This window comes from Chrysemys picta, chromosome 7 (assembly GCF_011386835.1).
Source record: "Chrysemys picta bellii isolate R12L10 chromosome 7, ASM1138683v2, whole genome shotgun sequence".
In the NCBI taxonomy this organism is placed as follows: domain Eukaryota; kingdom Metazoa; phylum Chordata; order Testudines; family Emydidae; genus Chrysemys; species Chrysemys picta.
Window position 1 is genome coordinate 100,549,368 of NC_088797.1, and position 23,681 is coordinate 100,573,048.

Genomic DNA, 23,681 nt, shown 5'->3' on the forward strand with positions numbered 1-23,681 from the left:
AGAAATTTAGAAATGACTTAGACCTATTGCATCATCTTTTTCTTTCCTCCACCAATTCAGTACTCTTCCCTATTGTATATTTTCTATTGCTTTGCTCAAGTTTTATGGGCCAAAATTTCCAAGTGGCCTACAGCTGGATAAGAACCTTATTCTCTGCTGGAGTAAATTGGAACACCTAAACTGAAGTTAATGCAGCTGTGCAATTTACATCAGCAGAAAATGTGGCTCTAATTTCCCTCTGTAATTTTTGTATGCACAAATCTTTGTCCATATCCAAAATAGCATGCCCAAAATTTGCAAATGCAAAATTGCAGACACAAGATTAAAAAGGATTTTGAAAATTCAGCCCTTAATGCTCCAAGTGAACTTCTGCCACTTCCCTATGGAGATTATTTCAGGCCAATTGACCTCATTGTTACAGATTTTCTCTGGTGTTCAGCCTTCATTTTCCTATGTTTAAGTTTGTCCCATTACATTTGGTTACACTCCCTAATATAATCAAACAATTCCTCTCTTTGGTGGTGTTTTCACCTTCAAACATTTATACACAGTTATATCTCCTCTGATTCATAGCTAATTTTTAAAATCTTCCCTCATTGGTCACTCTGTCCTTTGTTATGGAGAATTCCATGGATGTCTAGAAGCATATGCAATATTGTATTTACTGTCTTACCAGTGTCATATAGAGATGCAAAATTATCATCTCTTTGGTATATGATTCTACATATGCAGCCCAAATTTCCATTACTTTTTATGCTGCAGTATTGCATAGAAAGGTCATATCCAGTTCATTCTCTCTTCCTACCTCTTGTTTGGCAACTCTGTTTTCCCGGTATTGCTTTCTTACTGAATACTAGGGTTCCACAGTATTCAGATGTTGTATACATTTTAATTATTGTGCCTAATAAATAGAATAATATTGCCTTTATCCTGAGCTCACTGGTGGCATTAACCACCAATTAAAAGATTAAATCAATCCAGGTGCATAGGGCCCTTTTCATATTTCAGCCTTGTGGCTGTATAGGAAGACCTTGGACAGAGCAGCCACATGGGGGCTGCTGCAGTGCTTCCGCACATGAAGGAGGTCCCTATCCTGGCCCCAAAAAGGCCATCATGGATGGAGATCTGGAATCTCTGTGGATCTATTGGCTGGCAACATTTATACAGGAGACGCAGAAGGGCTTAAAATGCTGTTCCAGACCTGTGACAGGATTAGTCACAGAGGGGCTGTACCATAGCCACAGCCTGTCCCCAAGTTAAGGAGGTGAATTCCATTCACCAGACCTCAAGAATTTCCCTGAACAAACCAAGTTGCAATGAGGGGTGAATTTCACCACCAATGAGGATTTGGTGAAAAGTTTAAAAGGTGTTAATACCAGCACTTCTTAGGCCAGGTCTACACTACCCCCCTAATTCGAACTAAGGTACGCAACTTCAGCTACGTGAATAACGTAGCTGAAGTTCGAAGTACCTTAGTTCGAACTTACCTTGGTCCACACTCGGCAGGCAGGCTCCCCCGTCGACTCCGCGGTACTCCTCTCGCTGAGCTGGAGTACCGCAGTCGACGGCGAGCACTTCCGGGTTCGACTTATCGCGTCCAGACTAGACGCGATAAGTCGAACCCAGAAGTTCGATCGCTCGCCGCCGAACTACCGGGTAAGTGTAGCCAAGGCCTTAGAGTTTAACATGTGAGAAGAAGTGCTTTCGAGAGATGGAAACTTGAGTAGCTATGGAAAAAATGGTCTCACATTTCAGTGAGTTATCTTTTGATTGTAATTATTTAACTTACTGCAAAGCAAACATTATCATGAGATACACAACACTGATGAGAGAGGGAAAGAGAGAAGATTATAAACATAAATCAAGTTTGAAGTGTTTCAGTACTACACACACACACACACACACACACACACACACACACGCATGGAGCCAGTAGCATGAGGATTTATTTTCCAACCCTACCTATTGTAATTAACGAATGTTAAGAAAACGCATTAGTATGCAGAAAAACAAAGATAAACACAGAGCGTTGTGTCTTAAATAAGCTCATCAAGCCAAGACATTTTTGGAGAAGGCGGGCAAGATTCATGGGTGTGATGAAGCTGCTGTGACTGCACAGCCATCACAATCTGTCAGTAAAGCCCTCTGGAATAACCCCAAGAAGATCACCTCACTGTAATGTGGTAGAAAGTCACAGCACAGACACTCTCGCACAGTGGTGGGTAACCTGCAGCCTGTCGGTAATCCGCTGGCGGGCTGCGAGACAATTTGTTTACATTGACCGTCTGCAGCTCCCATTGGCTGGGAAAGGTGAACCGCGGCCACTGGGAGCTGTGGGTGGCCGTGCCTGCGGACGGTCAATGTAAACAAACTGTCTCGCGGCCCGCCAGCGGATTACCCTGACGGGCCGCGTGCCGTAGGTTGCTCACCACTGCTCTAGCATGTCCCTCACATCCACTTCTGGCACAGCAGGAAAATGGGGCATGGTAAGAACAAAGAGGCCTGGATCGGATGCCCCTATGATCTCCTTATGTGTTTTTGGTTCTCTGGGCCCATTTGCAACATGTGTAAATTGTGACAGCATTCAGGTTGCTGTAACCTGGCATAGGGATCAGTCCTACACACAGGATAAGGGGAATACCAAGGTCCCCTTTCTACTCGGTTGTGAAGTGTGTAGTTTGGTCTGATCCCAGGATCTGGCTCAGTATCTGTACAGCAAAAAAGGGCCAGGGAGGGAGAAAGGGGGGGGGGGGGGGGGGGAACTGGGAAATTCTTGAGCTACATTGTTGCTACGGCATTGACAAAATTAGGCTTATCACTGTGCACTGAAATCAGAGGACTATGTCTCACAGAGGTGTTGTGAAACTTAATTGTACAGTGTTTGTAAAACACTAAGATCCTCAGATGAAAAGTTTTGTATAAAGGAAAAATGTGATTATTGCTTCCGTGTTGCTGCCTTCAACTATCGCTGGGGTTTACTCTGGACAGTTAAGAATTGAGGGAGAGGCAAGAAATATCAAACAAAAACAAACGCTACGTTGAAGATAAATGAAGAAATAACTAGAAAATAATGTGATCACATGGGTGTACTTACTTTTAGAATCAGTTCCTTGGCTGAATGCGACATCAGAATTCTATCACACCAAGCTGGACATCTAGTATTCATGTACTGCTTTCCCTGGCTACAATCTTCACTGTATGGATAACTGGAAAAGAATCAGTGCAACATCGGTCAGCAACCAGCCTGGCTTTTTAACTGTCTGCAAGGCAGCTTTAATAGCCACTGGCTCAATCCGCACCGGTTTTTTTTTAAACCTGCAAAAGTCAGTTCTTTCAAAATGTACCTGTTTAACACATATGTCCCTCCCATTCCTAAATTTAAGGCCTAATCCTGCAAGATGCTGAGAAATTCCTTTAAAGTGCTCAATGTACTCATCCCCTTAGATTTCAATGAGAAAGAGGGGTGCTTAGCACCTCAGAGGAGCTGGCCCTTAATAAAAATCAATGACTTGTTATTTTTTTGAAACAGTCATAGTTTACCTCTATTTTGCTCCTCATCCTTATACACTCATTTTAGTCTAAAAAGTTGTGTGTTCTTCTAAAAACTTTTCTTCATCTCCGTTTAAATCTCAAAGCACCACACTCTCACCTCGCACCTATTTTTTTTGGGAGAGAAAATAAGCTCTTATTTTTAGAGATCCATCTGTTGAATTTTGTCTTATACTTAGATTGTAAACTCTTTGGGGGCATGGCCTGGCTGTTTGTTCTGTGTTTGTACAGCACCTAGCACAATGGGGTCTATGACTGGTGCTCCTAAGCTCTACAATAATAAATAACAAGAACAACAACAATGGAGAAGGACTAAAGCAAGAACAAAATCTTTGAACACAGTGGACCATTGCATATGACTCTGGGGTATAAATTAATGTGGGGAAGTACTCAGGAAACTGATGTTCTTCTCACTGAATTTCCTTTGAATGACTCCCTCAAGGGGGAACTATTTCAGGAATTACCCAGGACACAGAGTCAGAGACTTGAAAACCCCACAGCGGCCTAGACTTCACTGAAATACAGAGATCTATCCATACAAATCCAAGTGGTAGGTGAACTCTGGCTGCTCTTCTGGGCTCCCTGATGGCTCAAGGGGAAGCATGGCTGTGGGCTTTCTCTTTAAGAATGGGCAGCTGGTGATACAGGGAGAGATAATGACTGAAAGGCAAATGAAAACAAGGGGAAATGAAACTAAAAAGCTTTACAAAATGCCATAACTCAATCTGAAGTCACAGTAATAGCACACACACATATTTTGTCTCTTTGGTAAAGGTGTTTGGAATAAAGCAGATACGATGGAAGGTATATGTGGGTGCATTTTCTTTGAATTCAATATAGATGCTTATCTAATGAAGCTTCCTGGTATTACTATATTGCCTAAGCATATTTGCAAGCAATGAGCAAGGGAGCTGCTGCGCTTTAACATCACAAGATACCCATTAGTTCCTTGTTATATAATTTTAATCCCCCTCCCTTTTATAATTCTATTTTAGCCAAATTTTATCTACCCATCTGGCAACCCTACCATCACCATCTACAGCCAGTACAATCAAGGTTCAGCCCTAATGAAAAAAAACAGGGAAACTGCAAATAGGGTGACCAGATGTCCCAATTTTATAGGGACTGTCCCGATATTTGGGGCTTTTTTTTTTTTTAATATGGGCTCCTATTACCTCCCACCCCCGTCCCGATTTTTCACTCGTGCTATCTGGTCATCCTAACTGCAAAGGAAAAGTTATCAGCTCTAACCTCTACTATGAAGCCAACGAAACAATACCACAGAATGGACAGAATGGCACTATGTGCTTAATATTATTTCTGCTGCTCCTGAGTGATGTTAATGGGAACTGTCCGGCAATAAATAAATGAATAAATAGTTGAATAGCAACCAAGAAAATTATACGTTCTGAAAAAAACTAGTAAAGTTTCAAAATGTTAAGCCCACTATTTGACCTGCCTAGTTGTTCATAAAATCTGATTATGAAAGCCCATATGCTAAACATCTAAGGGGTAATTTTTTATAAAAATATTGTAGTGGAGAATAAATGCCACTGGATTCTGAAAAGAATGGCTCTTCTTTAGTTCTCCTAATTGTTTTAAGTTTTATTCCTCTTTGTGCAATTACAGTAGTAGCAAATATTAATTGGACAATGCTTAGGTCAAAACCAGACAGACATGTTTGGGTACAAGAAGTACCTGGACACATGAGCCAAACTGCAGATTTTCAGGTGTCAGTCGGGCCATGTTTCCTTCTTAACTTTGTTCATCCATTGACTTGGGAGAGGCATTCATTTGCATAGTTGGTATTTAAATTTTGACACAGCACTGAGGGCTACCATTTTCTGCTACACCGCTACAGTATCCCTTACTAAATCCAAGTTTCTTCTGTTGCCACAATAGTTTTAAGTAGTTCTCTCACATAAGAATGATGGAATCGGGTCTTGGATTTTGGATGCAAATCAATCCGGACAAGACTGGAGTTAAACTGGTAGGTTCAATGTGAAGACACCGAAGAGGTGGTATCAGCTCTCTAATGCGGAGAAATTGTCCAACCAAACCAGGGAGTTTTGTTGGATCTTCAACTGCTTCTGGATGTCCCTGTAGCAGCAGTCAATGAGAATGAAAGATGTTTCGAAGGATGCATCTTCATCTGTTGGATACAGACCTCACCACAGTAGTCATTTTGAGAAGGGGACACTGTGATATGCTCTCTGTAGACCACTCCACAGACTATGATGGTTTATTTGTTTAGGGACATTTTCTAAGAGGATGCTCCGTCACGTGTGGGTTTTGTGATAGCTAAATGCAGCTGAAGTAACCTATAATGATTTAAATAGGTTGAACTCTGATTACCTCAGAGACCACATCCATGTGAGGCCACAGAGTCAAAATCATCTCAGGCACTTCAGCTAATAGCCCCTGGTTTAGCTGTCAGGGGGCTGAAACCAGCTCCTTTTCAGTGAGGGATCATTGACAATGGGATGCACTTAATATTTGGATTCTCCATAACTTTGAATTTGCTGACCTTCAAGGTCATGCTGCAAGGCTCAGTTGTTCTCCCAGACTTTTTCTAAAGAGGACAGTGAGTAAGCGAATGGGGAGTTTTTTGAGGAATCCAGAGGGTTCTGAGATGATTCAATTTGTTGGACATTGTTCTTAAATTATTGATGTATTTTTAGAAATAAGTGCTAGATAGGTGAACTCATAAGTCTTTGAATAAGAGGACTGGATGGGTGCATTTAAAAAATAATAAATATAAATCAGGAGGTTTTCCTTTTATTCTGCTTATTGCTGAATTCATAAAGGAATTACTGAAGCTTTCAAGATAAGGTTTTTAAAATAAGATTTCTGGGATTGTAACAAAAAAAGGCTTTCATGCTTGAATAGAAAGTTATTTACCACCCTACTTGGTGTGATATTATAAAACTGAGATGCATAGCTTTCTACCAAATGGGTTTACAAGCTATACTGCCATTAAAAAGATTAGCCATGGCAAACAGCCAAGTAAAGTGTACTGAATGTATTGGAACAAACCAGTGATCTCAGTACCTTTTCCACCTCATCAAACCTAACAAGACTCATTTTCAAAACATATTATGAGAATTCAATTTGCTGCTTCACTGCCATACAGAAGTACAGCTTATTTCTGAATGTCCATGAGATGTTTTGATGATGTAATATGGTTGGTAGCTGAAGCTCTTTGTTTGCAATTTAAGAGTTGACTTTTTCTGGTAACCTATGAATGCATCTCTTGCTTTACTTGCACAAGAGCCCAACATAACAAACAATACTTTTTATTAGAGAAGTTATATGAATCAATCACATTTCATATAACCCACCCTTTTACAGTATAAACTCTATGGCTCTGAAAGTGTTATGCTCTGTACCTAGAAAGATCGTCTAAACTTAAGTATTACAGTATTTAATTTACGAGTCTATATTCTGTAAATTGGTATTTACAAATCTGCTTTATTGATCTCATCATTTTCACATTATGAAGACTCCTGGCGATTCCCCAGGCCCTTTAATGATGAAGACTCTATAAAGAAGTTACTGTAGTTTAGAAATAGCTTTGACAAACAAAATCAGATTTCTTATATCTAAGCTTGGAACTATATTGCTGAGATTAGAGCTGAAAGAAGTGCTGTAGTTAGTTATCCAACCATGATCAGCTGAATATAGCAATTTAACCCAAATCAGTCTGGGACAAATCCTCCTCTACCCAAGTTTGGTGTGGAGGGGGAAAAGAACCCAAACTCCATTCTAAAGGTGTAGTAGCACCCAGCGCGGCTACACCCCCAGTGCACTGGAATTCACCTACCTTGTCACTGTACATTTGCCAGACCATACCATCCTCACTCCCCATACAATACTGAGATATGAGAAAAATTGATAAGAGAGTGCACCACAAAGAAGGAAGGGCAAAAATCTGGCCCCTTCCTTCATGGTTGAGGAGGGGTACAGATGTAATGGAACTGATGTGGTTCCTCTACACAGGCCAACACAGGGCTCTTAGGGACCTCCATCCCTACAGGGTCCTAGAGCCTGGGCTCCAGCCCAAGCCCAGAAATCTACTTAGCAATGAAACAGCCCCGCAGCCCAAGTCCCATGAGCCCGAGTTGGTTGGCATGGGCCAGCCACATTTTTTTTTTTTGCAGTGTAGACATACCCACAGGTATGTCTATCCTGCAACATAAAGCCCATGCTTGAGCCCAGACTCAAACATAACCTTCGTCTTTGTGTCTACACTGCAATTGTGCTAACCCAGGGATCAGGCCCAGGGTTCCAGGACACTGTAGTGCTGGAGGGTCTGAGCTTGACTTAAGCTGGAACCCAGGATCTCAGCCTTATTGCTTTGCAGTGTAGATGCAGCCCCGTTTGATTTGGGACCTGGGAATCAGCCAGAAGTATCCCACAATTCCATGGGACAACTTTCTTAGTGCTCTCTATCCCAAAAATCTGCATTCCACTCTATTGAAAATGGAAGCCACCCACCCTTTGTGAACGGCAGCAGCTCAGGTCAGCATTAACTTATTCTCTTCTGATCACTGATCTTCAAGCACACTATCAGAGTCCTTTCTGGGTTGGCAATGGAGAGCAAACCAATCAAGCCTTTTGCAAAGTGAGCTGCTTCCTGGCAACGTGCAGGGCAGGCAGTAAAATTTTCTCCCAGTGCACCATGGTCCCAGTGCTAGAACAGCCACATTTTGGGGGCGGAGGTGCTAAGGACTCTGGTATATGGTTACTTTGACTTTTTGACTTGGGTCAGTGTGCTGCAATGCGGGCGCCAGAGCCCTAGGTTCAAGCACAGGTTAGAAAAGTCATAGGGTTAAAATATAATGTAGATGTTCAAGTCCACCCCTAACATGGGTTGGCTGACTCAAGTCCCTCTAACCCTGGGCTTACATTGGAGCACAGACATACCCTAAGAGACATCTGAAGGTGTTTATACTTGCTGCATGCCCTAGAGGATCACTTGGCAGGGGCACCCTCTCCATCTTCACAAGAATGGGAATTGGGGACGGGACAGAACAGCCCCCAAAACAACACAGCAGACAGTTTGGGGCTCATTATGTGCAGTTTATCTATGCCTTAAGTAGATTTTTGCAAGCAAAAGTTATAATTGTATTTTTCTGAAATAAGACATAGTCACTGCCCAGCATCCTCATCATACAGTGCCATAGTTTTAATTAATAGCTTATAGTAGTTTCAGTACAATTTTTCCAAATTTTCTTCATATAACAAGCATAAATATTGTCTGCATTAACCAATATCACCTTGGTGCTGCCATTGAAGAAAGAGGCATTACAAAATTCACAAAGACAAAAAATAAACCCTAAGCTGCTACTTGGGACATTGCTCATTTTCAGTTTCTTATGCAAATCTGTCATAAGCACATGAGCTTGCTGCTGCATTGCTTACACACCCAAAACTTGGAGGCACTAGAAATTCTGAAAATGAACCATTTGGAGATATCATGGGTCATGACCAGCACGGTCAGCATGAGTGCCCAACGAGAACCACATTTTACTCCTGTCAGAAAGGAACCTCTTCCAATTTGGCAACTTCCAGTACAGCACAGCTTCAAGTTCCTACTCAAAAAGCCAAAATCATCCCACTGACTTTAATGACGTTACCAGATCTCAATTTGACCTGAGTTGATTTGCATTTCCAGTTTGAACATTAATTTTGAGCTGCCTTTGTGGCAACCCACAACCAATTCTTTTCTCATTTGTATAGAGAATGCAAAACATGAGTATTTCTCAGTTTAAGAGGAACCAAAGCTAATTACGAGCACAACCAAAAATCAGGGCTATTCTTCTAATACATGTCTCCAGAAAGGGAACTAGAAAGGGACAGTGCCATGTCACATACATAATAGTAGCTTTGGCATCCTAATATCCTCAGCGTCATAGTGTTTATTAATATGCTGATTTCATGCTAGCAAGAAGGGATCCAAAACATTACCTGCATTTCTTTATGGTCAACCGCTCTCGCTGTTGGAACACCTCTAAATGTTATAAGTAATTACAGACAAAATATTTTGAAAAACATTAATGTTGCCACATCAAACATTCAAAAAGATAGGAAACACCAGAATTAAGGTTCCCTGTGAAAGCTTCACTCCATATCTTTGCATGTATGCATTATGATATCCTTGCCCAACAACACATGGGAGGGCAGCAACAAGAGCGAGGGATAGACCCAGCTCTCTTGGTCCCAGTACAGTGTTCTAGACACAAAAGAAAGTACTTTCTCTTCCTGCAACACTCTGCCTCATTCGCTGTCCATCCTGTGTGCTGTATGAGGCAGGGGTCCCGAAGAACAAATAGTACATCATGCAATTAAAGACAGTAACATAACCTGGTCCAAGCCTTTAGGTGTCACACAATATACATGTTAAATATAACAATAACAAGTGTACATGCACAAGGAGAGTGGCAGACAAGGTTATATAGATAAGGTTAATTCTGGCAATTCCTAATGTTTCAGTGCTTGATTTGGCACTCAATGTTCTTTTAACAGAGTTTTTGTTCTATGTTATTTTTTTTTCTTTTCTTTAAAGCGAGCTGAGAAAATATAAATTCCACATGAAATCACATTGACCCCCCCGCATAGATTATCAGCAAGGATGAACGACAGAACTTTTAGATCAATATCAAAGACCTTTATCACGTGTAGATGAAAAACTGGTAGCAATAACAGACTATTATCCTCTATCTAGACCAGCCACTACAGGGGGATGCCTTTTGCCAGTGTGGGTTTGTGAAAGATGATAGTTTGACAGTCCTGGAGACTGAAGTATCTTTGACGAAGGCTAAAGGGTTTACCCTCTATCAGCAGGATGTCTTATTTTTCAGTGCTGGTATTTTCTGCTGCTTTTTCGCCTTATTGCAGACTTTTTGTTTTCATTTTCACTCAAACTATTCAATCGGACTTACTTAGAAGTGTTTTTTTTTGTATAAACGTATTAAGAAGCTATTGAGTTTAATTAATGTAATATTACAATGCCAAAGGTTTTCAAATTTTTCTGAACACCTGAAAGAATTGTTCTCACTAAATTTGATAAGTTTGAAAGTTGCTGTTGTGTAGGTAGATGTACACAAATGCACTTCCGTTATTTGTACTTGTGTTACTATTAGCAGGAACAAGAACTACATAGCAATAATATTGGGAACCCTTAAAAAACTAAACAGTTTGTCCGCCAATATTATTTCACTAATGATACTGTAATTACAGTTAAAGCTATTTTATTTAAAACACAATTATTGTCAGAGAAGCCAAATACCTTTACAAAATACCTACTGTAGGACTATAGACTTCTGTGATCTTAAACCAGCCCACCAACTGTTTGTTAACTCAAAACACAAATGAACAATAAAAATGAATTAAACCTTTCCTTAAATGGCATTCCCCATAAGGAATGGAAAGGATGTACTATTTTGCTTTTTGTGACACTGGGGCAGGTGAATTTTTCTTTCAATCAGAAAACCATTCTATTTTGAGAATTCATATTTGTTAGTTCTTCTAAAACCATCTGTCATATGGTCAAGGTAGTTCTGCATCCCAGCCCTTTTAGAAAATATAGTGAATTTACTTTGTTTGTAATACTGTAATATACTGTACATTGCTTTAAAATTGTATCTTCTGTGGTTAGAACATTATAGCCCTGTTTTACAAAGTGGGACAACACCCCGTTGATGACAGAAAATAAAAATAAGATAAGCTGCAATTTTTTCCCTAGCACAATAAAGGTCATTTTGAAAGACGGAGCCACACGATATCTAATTTTACAACACTGTTGTTCAGACTATGTGCACATTATAAAAGTTCAATCAGGTTTTAGACACACACTACTTCTTAAAAACAAACTTCCATCACAAAGTTTCTAAGAGAGCTGAAAACTGCTCCCATTTGGAGGATGTTTACTTGATTTCGTTTATTATTTTATTGTTGGTCTATGACTTTTGTGCCACTGAATTTTATTGTTTATACTTTATATTAAAGATGATACTAAGCTGCAAAGTTCCAACCTAGATGTGAACTCTTCCAAAGTTTGAGGGTAACCAGGTCCAGGGTTTTGATGTGGCACATTACAGAGCTAGTGATGTGTGAATTTGAACCTGAGTCCAAACATTCTCTGCTCAAGCTCACCACTACTTTATGTATTTTTATTTACCAGCTATGCTGATAGGTACCTTCACATAAGACTTTCCCCCTACCTGTTTAATAATAGCAGAATAATATACGGTCAAACTACCATAGTTTTAATCAAAATCAAAAATTTGAAAGAAAATGGCAAGTGCTTTACACCTAAACTGTACACTATAGTTTTAAAAATGTCCAACGTGCTACTATACTAAAGCCATAAGTAACAACATTAGTAGGCCACTGGGCCAAACCTGGGGTGATTTGTGAGCTAAGATGGGAGTCGGGTAAAGGGATTTTATTGTTTTTCATTGACAAGGTCCCAGCTGTGCACTAATGGGAGCTGGTATATGTGTGACCTCAGTTCACTAGCCAAAGTACAGCTTTCAAAAATCAGTATAGTCATAGCCAGACTCCACTTTTTATGAACTAACATATTAGTTTCCCAAAATTCATTTAAATTAATTAAATTGCCATTTATATAGGTTTCCCTAAATTCAAAAGGGAAATCCATGTTCTTTAGGCTTAGTCAGCTCAATCTTTTCTAACAAATGACCCTAAGTAATTGGACTTCATGTGCTCATCTTCTGCATCAGGTAGTTAAAGCTAAGCTATAGGGCACCCTGCTGTTTGAATTAAATTAGCTGCTTCACATTTACCAAAACACTAATAGGTCTTCATGATGCTCTGTGAGCTAACTGGCCATGATATGTATCTCATTTAAGCCAAATCGGAGGGTAAACACAGGCCTGCAAACATAGTGGTTAAAGTACAATGTGTTAAACAGCTGCTACTTGCAAATGCTACACTAACACCATGGTGATCAAACTAACAATCAGAGTCAAAGGTCACAATAAAAAGGGGGTCAACCAGGCAATCCAGTAGCAAAGGGTAAGAAGGGTAAACAGGACTTGAGCCATAACTCCACGTAGTACACAAAGCAGGAAGGTTAATGACACAGTGTAATTTTTCTGAGTCTTTTTATGGAGTTATGTTGGGCATATTGGTCTGTGGATTAACAAACTCTTTTGTTTAACTATTATTCTGCAGCTTGCGTGCGTGGTGTTAATTCAGAGTTTTTACACTTTAGTTGGTTTGTCAGCATTAATTCAATGGAATGTTTCCAGAGGAGTGTTGCTGTGGGGGGGGGGGGGGGGGGGAAGAGGGGTTGGGTGGAGATACCAATAGATTCTTTCCCAATATGCAATAACTGGCTATTTTTTTACTCTGGAATTTTTCCAATAGAGACAATCTTTTCTTATTGATTATACAACATAGCCATGCTAAACCATGGATTGCCTTGGTGACAATGTCAAACTGAACCAGTTTTTGTGTCATTAATGCCCTATTGGCTCCCCTTTGTAGGCTGTTTAGCCAGTTTAAGACTGAAAGCCTGACACACTGCTAACAGCAACTCACATGCTACATTTTGCTGTTCAATAAAGAGTCCTGGGGAGGTCCAGTTAACACAAGTGGATTATTCAGCAATACCAATGCTACATCAAGTGGCCAATGAATGACATGCCCTATTGCTTTAATAACCAGAACGTTGTATCCAACTAAGTGTATGAAATACTGCTACTATTACAACTGGATAAATTAAACTATGAATAATTCATCCAGTGTTGGCTTGTTTCAGTAAAAGATTCTGAAATTATTATACATGGTTCTGATAGAGCTAAATGGTTTTTCTGGGAATGTGCCTGACTGTAAGTAAGTTATAAAGCAAGCTATATTTTTACCTACACTAAAACAGAAAACAACTTGTATTGCAAAGAAGAGACAATGGATAGGAAAGCATTCAACTAACAGGACTCTTAAAAACCAACACTTCCAAAACTCAGATTAATTTATTAATAGCAAAAAGGAAGCAACTCGAGACTGTTCACACTAGAGGTTATAACCTTGTTTGAAACCATTTTTGAACATAGTCATGGTGGTGGCTTGATTTACATCCTCACCTCCCATGGTTACAGGCAATACAACTATGTTCAGAAACGGTCCTTAAACATTCTCTATGTCACTTTCCTATCCCCTCCCTCCCCCTCTTTGTTCCTAATTTTAAATGGTGCCACACCTCTTTAAAGTAAATTGCAGAAGGAACTTCTTTCCATGTAGTGTGCTTTTAAACAGTTCCTTACCAACTCCAAAAGAGCCTCTTTCCACTTTGGAAATGAATGGAGCAGTGGCATCAGCTACCTTGGTTTGATTTTTGGTATGAGAAGGGGGATACAGGCTAAGAATACCCTTTTGTAATAGATCATAATTGTTTCTAGGCTGAGATCAGGGCCTTTCTTCTCTCATTCTCGCTGCGGGAGCTGTTTCTTTGTTCCACCCTCAGGCGGGTCTACAAGGTTCCAGAATGTTTTGTGGGAATTGACTGATCAAGCATTGAGGTACTCTATTGATGGTTTAAGGTCATTCATTAATATTTACAAGGAGTTTTATGATGCTTGGATGAAGGTGCCTTAGAAGTGCAAATATTATTTATTGTTATTGTTATTATTTGGTGGAAACTGCACAAAGCCATCCTATCTTGGATAAAACCAATGAGCTGCAAAGACACCTGATAAACTCCAATATCATTTTTGACCTTGCTCTAACATTCATTAAATCCTCATTTCATGGGCGAATAGGATCGAAGTTCACCAATGAGGTGATGTGCTCAGAGCCAAGAGATGGGTGAGTCACCATATTAATTGACTCCGTTGGATGCTACAAGAGTAATAGTTACTGGTTCCTTGGCAGTAGGTTGATTTTTATGATCTGGGGCCCTGTGGGAAAATTTGGTGAGGACTCTGGGAAGCAAAAGCAGCCTATCAAGTAATAAACCTTTTAGCCTTATGCAGCAGGGCAGCATTTGGGAAGTACAATGGCACTGACAGGGTTTCAATGCAAAAGGCAAAGTTGGAATTTGCTGGACTGCCTCTGGAGGAGAGAAAGAACAACTGATGTATTTAAAAATGACCTTGCTTCATATGGCACAGAGCTGGTTCACCCTGCTGCAGTCTGAGTTAAAACAGAAAACATAATATGTCATTGTGTGAAAGCCATGAGAATAAGGCCAAACATATTAGGGAAAAAGTTAATGGGACAATATATAAGGGTAGAAAATACGTGAGACTAAACAGGTTTCTGGAAGAACATTTGACTAGAGCTAAAGAGAATTCCAAAGGCAAAACATTCTTCTAGAAATAAATGGGATTCAACCTGTCATTCTTGGTTAGAGGTGTCAAAGCCAAGATATTGTCAATGCAGAGAGTCTGCTTGAGAAAAAAAATCACATAGAGGATATCTGAGCTACAAACATATGTCCAACTAGTAAATTACATGACAGCCTAATGCAACGACAAACAAGAATAGGTCACTTTAAGAGAATGATTAATACATGAGATTACTGTGCATGCAGACTTATCTGAAAGCAAACCTTGTAGGTGGGTGTGAACCCCTGGTAAAGTCAGCTCCTATCTCTGCCATACTACATCTACAAGAATAATTATAATAATTAATGGAGAGAGGTGATAAAGTTAACAATTGCCCACCTGTATCTTGGCTAACCACAACGTCCTTATTTCTTTTTCACACCTACCACCTTTTCCTAATGATTACGGACTACCAAAGATCCTTTTCCAGCCTCACATTGAGCTGCTTGTTTGCTTATGGCCAGGCTGTTCGGGCAGTGACTGACAGAGCTTGCAGACTTTAAAATTCTGAATTGTATTTGGTCTCTGGTGGTTAGTGTTGCTATGGGCTACATTAGATTACAAAGTGTAATGAGATAAAAACATGAATATTCACTATTTAAAGCAAATGGATCAAAACTTGAGAATATAGAGATGAGTGAAGGATTCTTTTAAAAATACAAATTTAGAAAATCTCTATTCATTCTAGTTAGGGAAGTGAGGTTGTAAAGGGCCTAATGAATGTCATGAAATCTGTGGTTTCCCAGGAGGCTTTGATTCTCTCTCTCCCCCCTCCCCTTTTTGGTGTGTGTGTGTGTGTGTGTGTGTGTGTGTGTGTGTGTGTGTGTGTGTGTGTGTGTGTGTGTGTGTGTGTGTGTGTGTGTGTGTGTGTGGACTCTACAGGGATCTAGGAAGGGCTGCTGCTGAAGGCAGAATAGATGCTCCTCCTCTTCTTACCAACAGGGAAGGATAAATAGCGGGTGGGAGTGGAAAAGAGTAAACTGAAATTGCCTAAATCTGTTTGGGGAGAGAGAAGGTGTCATTGCCTACTACGTAAGGATTATATAGGAAATTAGGCTCAGATTCAGCAAAGCACTTAAGCACATGTTTAACTTTAAGCATATCAAGATAAGTACATAGTAAGTGTACTGCTGAACAAGGATGAGATTATTCAGGGATGATATTATTCACATGCTTAAAGTTAAGCATATGCTTAAATGCATCACTGTCTTGATCTGAGTTTATGTTCCTGCATGACTGTCTAATGACCATGTACACCTTCTCCCTTAACTGGATAACCAGGGATAATATGAAGACTTCCTATAACAGCAAGCAGGCATGTGGTCTCAAATGAAATCATGGTTTTACACTGGAGAAGAGCAATAGTTACTTTTTTTTTCAGTTCACAAGTAAGACTCTAGACATGCTATTTTCAGAAGTGATAAGTGAAAAGTTCAAAAGTTATTTTGAAAGCTTTCCCATACGCAGAGCTGACTGGAGAAAGTGGAAGCTAATGGCCATTAGCCCAGTGCATTGCAAGACCTTTCAGAATTTGGTCATCCAACTGCATATTAATTATCATGAAATAGTGTTGCCTTAACTGTTGACAAGACAGCTACAAATTACATTTGACTCCATGTATAATTACTGTGTTATAAACGAATACAATTATGCTGTACATCCATCACAATAAATGTATAATTTAAAAAGCATTAATATGTTTATGTGAGAGCCCAAAATTTCAGTTTAGAGTGCACACTTTTAAATATTAAAGAAAAGTGAGTTACTGTTTTAAAATGAAACAAACAAAAATCCATAGTTCAAATTGTGGACTAAATGTCTGCAATGTTTAATGAAAAACAAACAAACCCATAGTCATATCTGCCGTAGAAGTACTATGGAACAGATTAACATATTTTTCTGCAATCCTGTTATAAGCCAAAAACCATTTTAAAGAAAAATAAACATTTAAATTCTGAGTTGAGACATCTTAAGCCAAGTTTCAGCCCATAGCAAATTTGTATAGCTCATTATGAACCCTTGAAAAATGTAATTATTCTATAAATATATCTGAATTTCCTGGGTTTTTCTGGTTTAAACCAGATCGCTAAGATTACTTTAACTTAGTGTGGGCATGTTTTTATGCACAGTTATTTATCCCAATGGATTGTTAGCTTAACCAATTTCCCACAGAAGTTTTAAACAAAGTTACTCCCTCACTCTCCTCATAGACTTGTAGAGTATATAAGATATATGTTAAGGGGTGTGTGTGTGTGTGTGTGTGTGTGTATGGGCATCAGCCTATTCTCAGTTTCCCACTAAACACCAAACGGTGAAAAGACAGCTGCATATCAATGCCCTTCTCTCTTCCAGGGGTGTCTAGACTTGGCAAATATAGTATTGCAGGGAAGGAGCCATCCAGTATTTCTATTTCTCTACGGATTTAACGGCACTGTTATTTAGAGATCAAACAGGAAACAATCAGTTTCAAAATGACTTTTAAATTATCATAAAATGTACTCTTATCAGAATAAGGAATGTTTTCAAGTTATCAGGATTAGAAACCCCTTATATCTGGTACTTATTAGAAAATCCAACTTTTACTCTTAACAACCATTAACACAATGAATAGAAAGATGATGACAAAAGTTTTAAATGCAAGTAGCTTTTCAAAAGCTAATATTAAATACAAACTGCTTTTCCTTCCGTGACCTGTGAATAATGACTCATGACATAGTATTTTCTTTCTCACAAGCATTAAAAACTCACACCTTATTAAATGTAGGCCACAATCAATTGAAAAGAGAAGCTAGCAGACTACAAAAGAGTGAACAGTTCATGATTCTTGCAGAGTATAATGAAATCAACAGCTACAAATATGGGAGGGGGGCTAAAAAGAGTATAAATATTGCAACCCATATTAGTACTGTTGAGAGGGCAGGAATTTCTGGATACAGCACTACGTCATTAGGGGTCTGTACAGGGTGCCAGAATCAAGATGTCACAATTCATATTGGTATAATATCCATAAAAATCTCAAAACAGAGGAAATCTGGACATTTTGTAAATTAAACAATTTATATGCCAAAAAATGCTCAACCGCTTTGAAGAATAAATTAACCCTTCCTTGTCTGTTCAGACTATTCAGAAGCTTTTCACATTCAAACTGGTGTATTTTATCAAAAAGCACACAAAAGTATGCTTTTTTGTTTTTATTTGCATTTATTCATCGTTACTTTATTATTTTCCTAAATCCTAGAACGCAGAAAAAGTAATACTTATCTACTATTTCTATATGGTGGCAAGATGTTGCAAAATAAGTCTTTCACTGACATTTATGAATATGTTGGAAGATTTTATGAATTACTAAGAAAATACAACTCGTCCTTCTCCTCTTTTTCCCTCCCTCTGAGAACCAAAACACATCATCATCTTCTCATTTTCTGTCCCAACATGTTTACTGTCTCCTGTACCTAAACAAGTCATCTTGACTCTTCTTGTCAGACTGCTAGCACTTCATCACTGCAGTGTCATGCCTCTCTGGCTCCAGGACCACCACTAACATGGGAAAGCCAAATTCATCACAAGGGTGTGCAGTGTTCACACTTGTCACCCCTGACCTGACTGATGACTTCTTGAGCGTAAGTGATATGAATTTACAGCTGTATTGCATTCTTTAAAATTAAACACAAGACATGAGAATGTTACTTTCTTCAGTTGCCCTAAGTATATTCTTAGCTGCTACGACTCAAACAATGCGATTCCCCTCCCCCCCAATTGGGAGCCAAAATTTCTGAGAAGCTATGACAAAAAAATCAAACCATATCTATACAGTGATTACTTGAAAATGCGTTAATAGAAGATGCTATAACTTTACAAAGGGAATATGAAAGTTTCAAACCCAGAGCTGCTTACATGCAGATTCATCCAAAATGCGCAGCATGGATTTGTGGGCTTTCTTAGTAACCATTTCCTTAAATAAACACAACCCTCAGAAGGTCTAAAAATATATGTCCAAGACAATCATTCTTCCTTTACTCCCTTTGAAATTAAAAAAGAAGCACCAAAGAGAAATTCAGAATGATGTCATTATCTCATATTTTACTAAGACACAAAAATATACATAGAAAATATGCTCACTAAAGATGCATACACTAAGATTATTACAACCAGAAGCAGGACTTGTTTAAACTTTCTAAGCAAGCTGGGGAATCTAAAAGAACTAGATCTGACGTATAACTATAAGTGCATGAACTCCCCCCTTGAAAACATCAAAACTATTAAATGCTATTCTAGCAAAATAACATAATTCACATAATTTTTGCAGGTATAGACTCCAATTCACAATTAAATAGGAAAATATTATTGATCTACTGAGAACTATAACAAATGCTATTATTAATGAAAAACAATTCTGGTCACCCTCCTTATAAGAAAGATTTGTTAATGAAACTTCACTAGAGAAATATCCTTGAACTCGAGATTGCTGTAGTACAAGAGGGTGTGCAGGCATTGTTGAGATTAATGTATATAGGGACCACTACACATTTCCATTGCTTAAGATTCACAATGGAGGTACTGGCAACAAGGTAACTGTAAGTTAGGGCTTGCTTCTTAGAAGAGATATTTTTTTCTCTGTCTCACATGCTTGTGTCCATTGCCAGAATATCTAGGCACCATGAGAGAGATGAACTGGGTCAGTTGATGAGCAATAGCAGACGATTTTCTCAAGTCCTCTCATCTTGATTAGGGCTGTATTAACTTGGGTGCAATGGGAGACTGAATCTTGCTGGAAGGAAGATCTTGCTGGACAAACTGAAACTGCCTTACTGACGGGGAGGTGTGTCTTACACTGCACTCCAAAAATGAGGAGGGCACCATAATCTTCAGTGGCAGGGAATTCTATAGCTGGAGGATCCTATACAAAAAAACATATTCTAACACCTGTGTGCTTTGTCCTGGGCTCCATTAGTTTTAGTGATACTGTGGACTAAAGAATTCCAGAAACTGTACGCTAAAAGGGGCAGCAGTAGTGATAGTCAGGTCCCAGATTACTGCAGGCTTTGTAGATTAGGAATAAGACCTTGAATTGGATTCAGTGTTGGATGAGAAACAAATAAAGCACATGCAACAATTGTATAGTATGTTTCCCCCTCTCAGGATTCATGCTGCTATGTGTAGCACTGTAGTGTTATACTGGTTTAGACATACAGCTGTGCACTTAATTTGAATAAATGTATGTGCAAATCAAGTAATTGCATGAGCAAATGCTGAACAAACAAAGGGAGGAAATACAAGCGGGCCTAATTACTCTTAATTTTTTGATAGATGCTAAATGCAATATTAAATTTATTCACGAACATACAAGGGCCATAGTCTACCATGAATCTTAGGCTAAAGCTTTCATTGACTTCAGTAGGACATACACATTTGAGATTATTTGCAAACCTGAACAATGAACTATAATTAAAAACATAACACAGCACTCTCAATAGAATAAGTTTATATCCCTTACAAAAATGAGAGGGTAGAGTAAGGTTGCATCAGTAAGATAAATTTATGATCTTTTGGTTTGACAACTGGTGGAACAGCTAGAATTAAAATGCTAATCTTGAAAAAGTTTTATTTGTAAAAACTGTAAAAAAAGATTAAGTACTATATAATTTAGTTAGTATTGTGTTTGAATGCCAAAGTATAACAATGTTTCAGGCAATTAAAGCTGACACACACACACAAATACTATATGGGCAAAGTGCCATGGGATAAAAAAAGATGAAATACAAAGAATGCTAAAAATGTATCACTGGAATTTTGTTCTAACAAGGTTTTACTCCAATTGATAAATCCAAAGCTTTTATATTTAAGCATTTGTTATTGTAAAAGTTAATATATATGTGCTAACTAGTTTTTTTTTAATTCTTATTTAATGCTATCGTTACAATCTCTTACAGCTTCTTTTTAAATTAAAATGCTCATTTATTAAGCACATAAGCCTGAAACAAAAGTGTCTTTAGATCTTTTTCTCTCCATCTCCCCAGTGAAGAAAGCCTTTGTTTCTTGCATTTGTAGAACAAACTGATGTACCATACACTTTCCAGCTATGCATAGCAAGAAGCTTAAAGTAGTACTTTCTCAATTTACAGGGGTGGTTCCACTCTCTGTGGGTTAACTAAAAACATTAACATTCAGTCCTACTGGCAGATATGACTCAACTGTCATTGTTTATCAAATCATGACATTTGCCATGAAGATTTAAAAGTGGGCAAATCAGATAAAAGGACTACTATTTTAGAAGAAGAGAAACAACAGAGGGAAAAAACTGCAAGAAAAGTAAAGTATGCCATCTAGTTGGGCCTTTTTGCTTGATGCTGATTGAGTGTAAAGGTTCTACTTGAAAAGAAGTTTTGATTGATAAAAACTGGCTTTTTGCTTATCAAAACCTCTATATCTGTATAGCACCTACCACATGTTGGACAATACTGCAATACAAATAATTAATAATACTAATAAACATAGTCCCATGTTTACTTCCATGAGTAAAGCTAGTACGATATGGCCTCTGGTAGCTCTACTAATATTGGATCCAAAATTTGCAGTCCTTATTCACTCTTCACTCAGGCAAAACTTCCACTAATTTTAATGACTGCACAAAGACTGCAGGATTGAGCTCTTATTTATTGTTCAAAATTTATTTGGGATTGTTTTGTCATATAATCCAGAATAAAAAATAAAAAGACAGATGAAAGAAACACTCCTCATAATGAAAAGCTCTGTGCTGGTTGGGGCAGGGTACATGTGTGATTTCATCTCTAGTTTAATCTGTACAATTTTGGTCTTTTCACTTTTAATTATATTATTAGCGTTCTGGCTACAAAGAGAAAAATGCATTTAGGAAATTTTGTTTGCTGGGAACCCATAATTCGTATCTCAGCCATGCATCAAATAAAATATTAGCTATGATTGCTTCCTGATTATTGTTTATTATTAGGGCTATCAAGTGATTAAAAAAATTAATCGTGATTAAAAAATTAAGTGCAATTAATCGAGCTGTTAAACAATAATAGAATACTATTTATATAAATATGTTTGGCTGTTTTCCACATTTTCAAATATATTGATTTCAATTACAACACAGAATACAAAGTATATAGTGCTCACTTTATATTTATTTTTTATTATAAATATTTGTATTGTAAAAATAAAAAATAGTATTTTTCAATTCACTTAATACAAGTACTGTAGTGCAATCTCTTTATCATGAAAGTTGAACTTACAAATGTAGAATTATATATAAAAAATAACTGCATTCAGAAGGTGGGTAAAACACAGCAGTGGACATACAATTCTCCCCCAAGGAGTTCAGTTACAAATTTAATTAACATATTTTTTGTAATGAGCGTCATCAACATGGAAGCATATCCTCTGGAATGGTGGCCAAAGCATGAAGGGGCATAGGAATGTTTAGCATATCCGGTACATAAATACCTTGCAATGCTGGCTACAGAAGTGCCATGTGAACGTCTGTTCTCACTTTCAGGTGACATTGTAAATAAGAAGTGGGCAGCAGTACGTCCCCTAAATGTAAACAAACTTGTTTGGCTTAGCGATTGGCTGAATAAGAAGTAGGACTGAGTGGACTTGAAGGCGCTAAAGTTTTACATTGTTTTGTTTTTGAGTGCAGTTACGTAACAAAAAAAAAAATCGACATTTGTAAGTTGCACTTTAACCATAAAGAGATTGGATTTTTTCTTTCTGAGGCCCAACATGCTATAAAAACATGCTATAAAAACCCCATGGCCGAGCTGTGCCACAATAACGGTTTTTCTGCATATAATAGTCAGGACCAGCATTGGTCAGATTTGCTACCATCATCATCTTCCGGCAACTAACAGAAGTTACTAGATTACAGGCCCTGATATCTGCTGGGAGAGCAATACAGCGGTGCACAGACAATCCAGGATGTTTTTGGAAAGTGTAGGGGACAATTTCCTGGTGCAAGTGCTGGAGGAACCAACAAGGGGCAGAGCTCTTCTTGACCTGTTGCTCACAAATGGAAGAATTAGTAGGGGAAGCAAAAGTGAATTGGAACTTAGGAGGCAGTGACCATGAGATGGTAGAGTTCAGGATCCTGACACAAGGAAGAAAGGAGAGCAGCAGAATACGGACTCTGGACTTCAGAAAAGCAGACTGACTTCCTCAGGGAACTGATGGGCAGGATCCCCTGGGAGACCAACATGAGGGGGAAAGGAGTCCAGGAGAGCTGGCTGTATTTTAAAGAATCCTTATTGATGTTGCAGGAACAAACCATCCCAATGTGTAGAAAGAATAGTAAATATGTCAGGCGACCAGCTTGGCTTAACAGTGAAATCCTTGCTGATCTTAAACACAAAAAAGAAGCTTAGAAGAAGTGGAAGATTGTACAAATGACCAGAGAGGAGTATAAAAATATTGCTCAGGCATGCAGGAGTGAAATCAGGAAGGCCAAACTCACACTTGGAGTTGCAGCTAGCAAGAGATGTTAAGAGTAACAAGAAGGGTTTCTTCAGGTATGTTAGCAACAAGAAGAGAGTCAAGGAAAGTATGGGCCCCTTACTGAATGAGGGAGGCAACCTAGTGACAGAGGATGTGGAAAAAGCCAATATACTCAATGCTTTTTTTGCCTCTGTCTTCATGAACAAGGTCAGCTCCCAGACTACTGCACTGGGCAGCACAGGATGGGGAGGAGGTGAGCAGCCTTCCGTGGAGAAAGAATTGGTTTGGAACTATTTTGAAAAGCTGGACAAGCACAAGTCCATGGGG

General features: G+C 38.7%; 1 protein-coding gene across 9 annotated transcripts in view; it reads right to left on the reverse strand.

Annotated features, from left to right (window-relative positions):
* The window catches only part of INPP5A (inositol polyphosphate-5-phosphatase A), a 435,774-nt gene that overhangs the window by 5,320 nt on the left and 406,773 nt on the right, over nucleotides 1–23,681 (reverse strand). For all 9 annotated transcript variants that reach the window (XM_005305326.5, XM_065552136.1, XM_005305323.5 and 6 more), the window contains one exon: nucleotides 3,095–3,206. In XM_005305326.5, coding sequence (XP_005305383.1) covers nucleotides 3,095–3,206 — 112 coding nt within the window. The remainder of the gene's footprint in view (nucleotides 1–3,094; nucleotides 3,207–23,681) is intronic.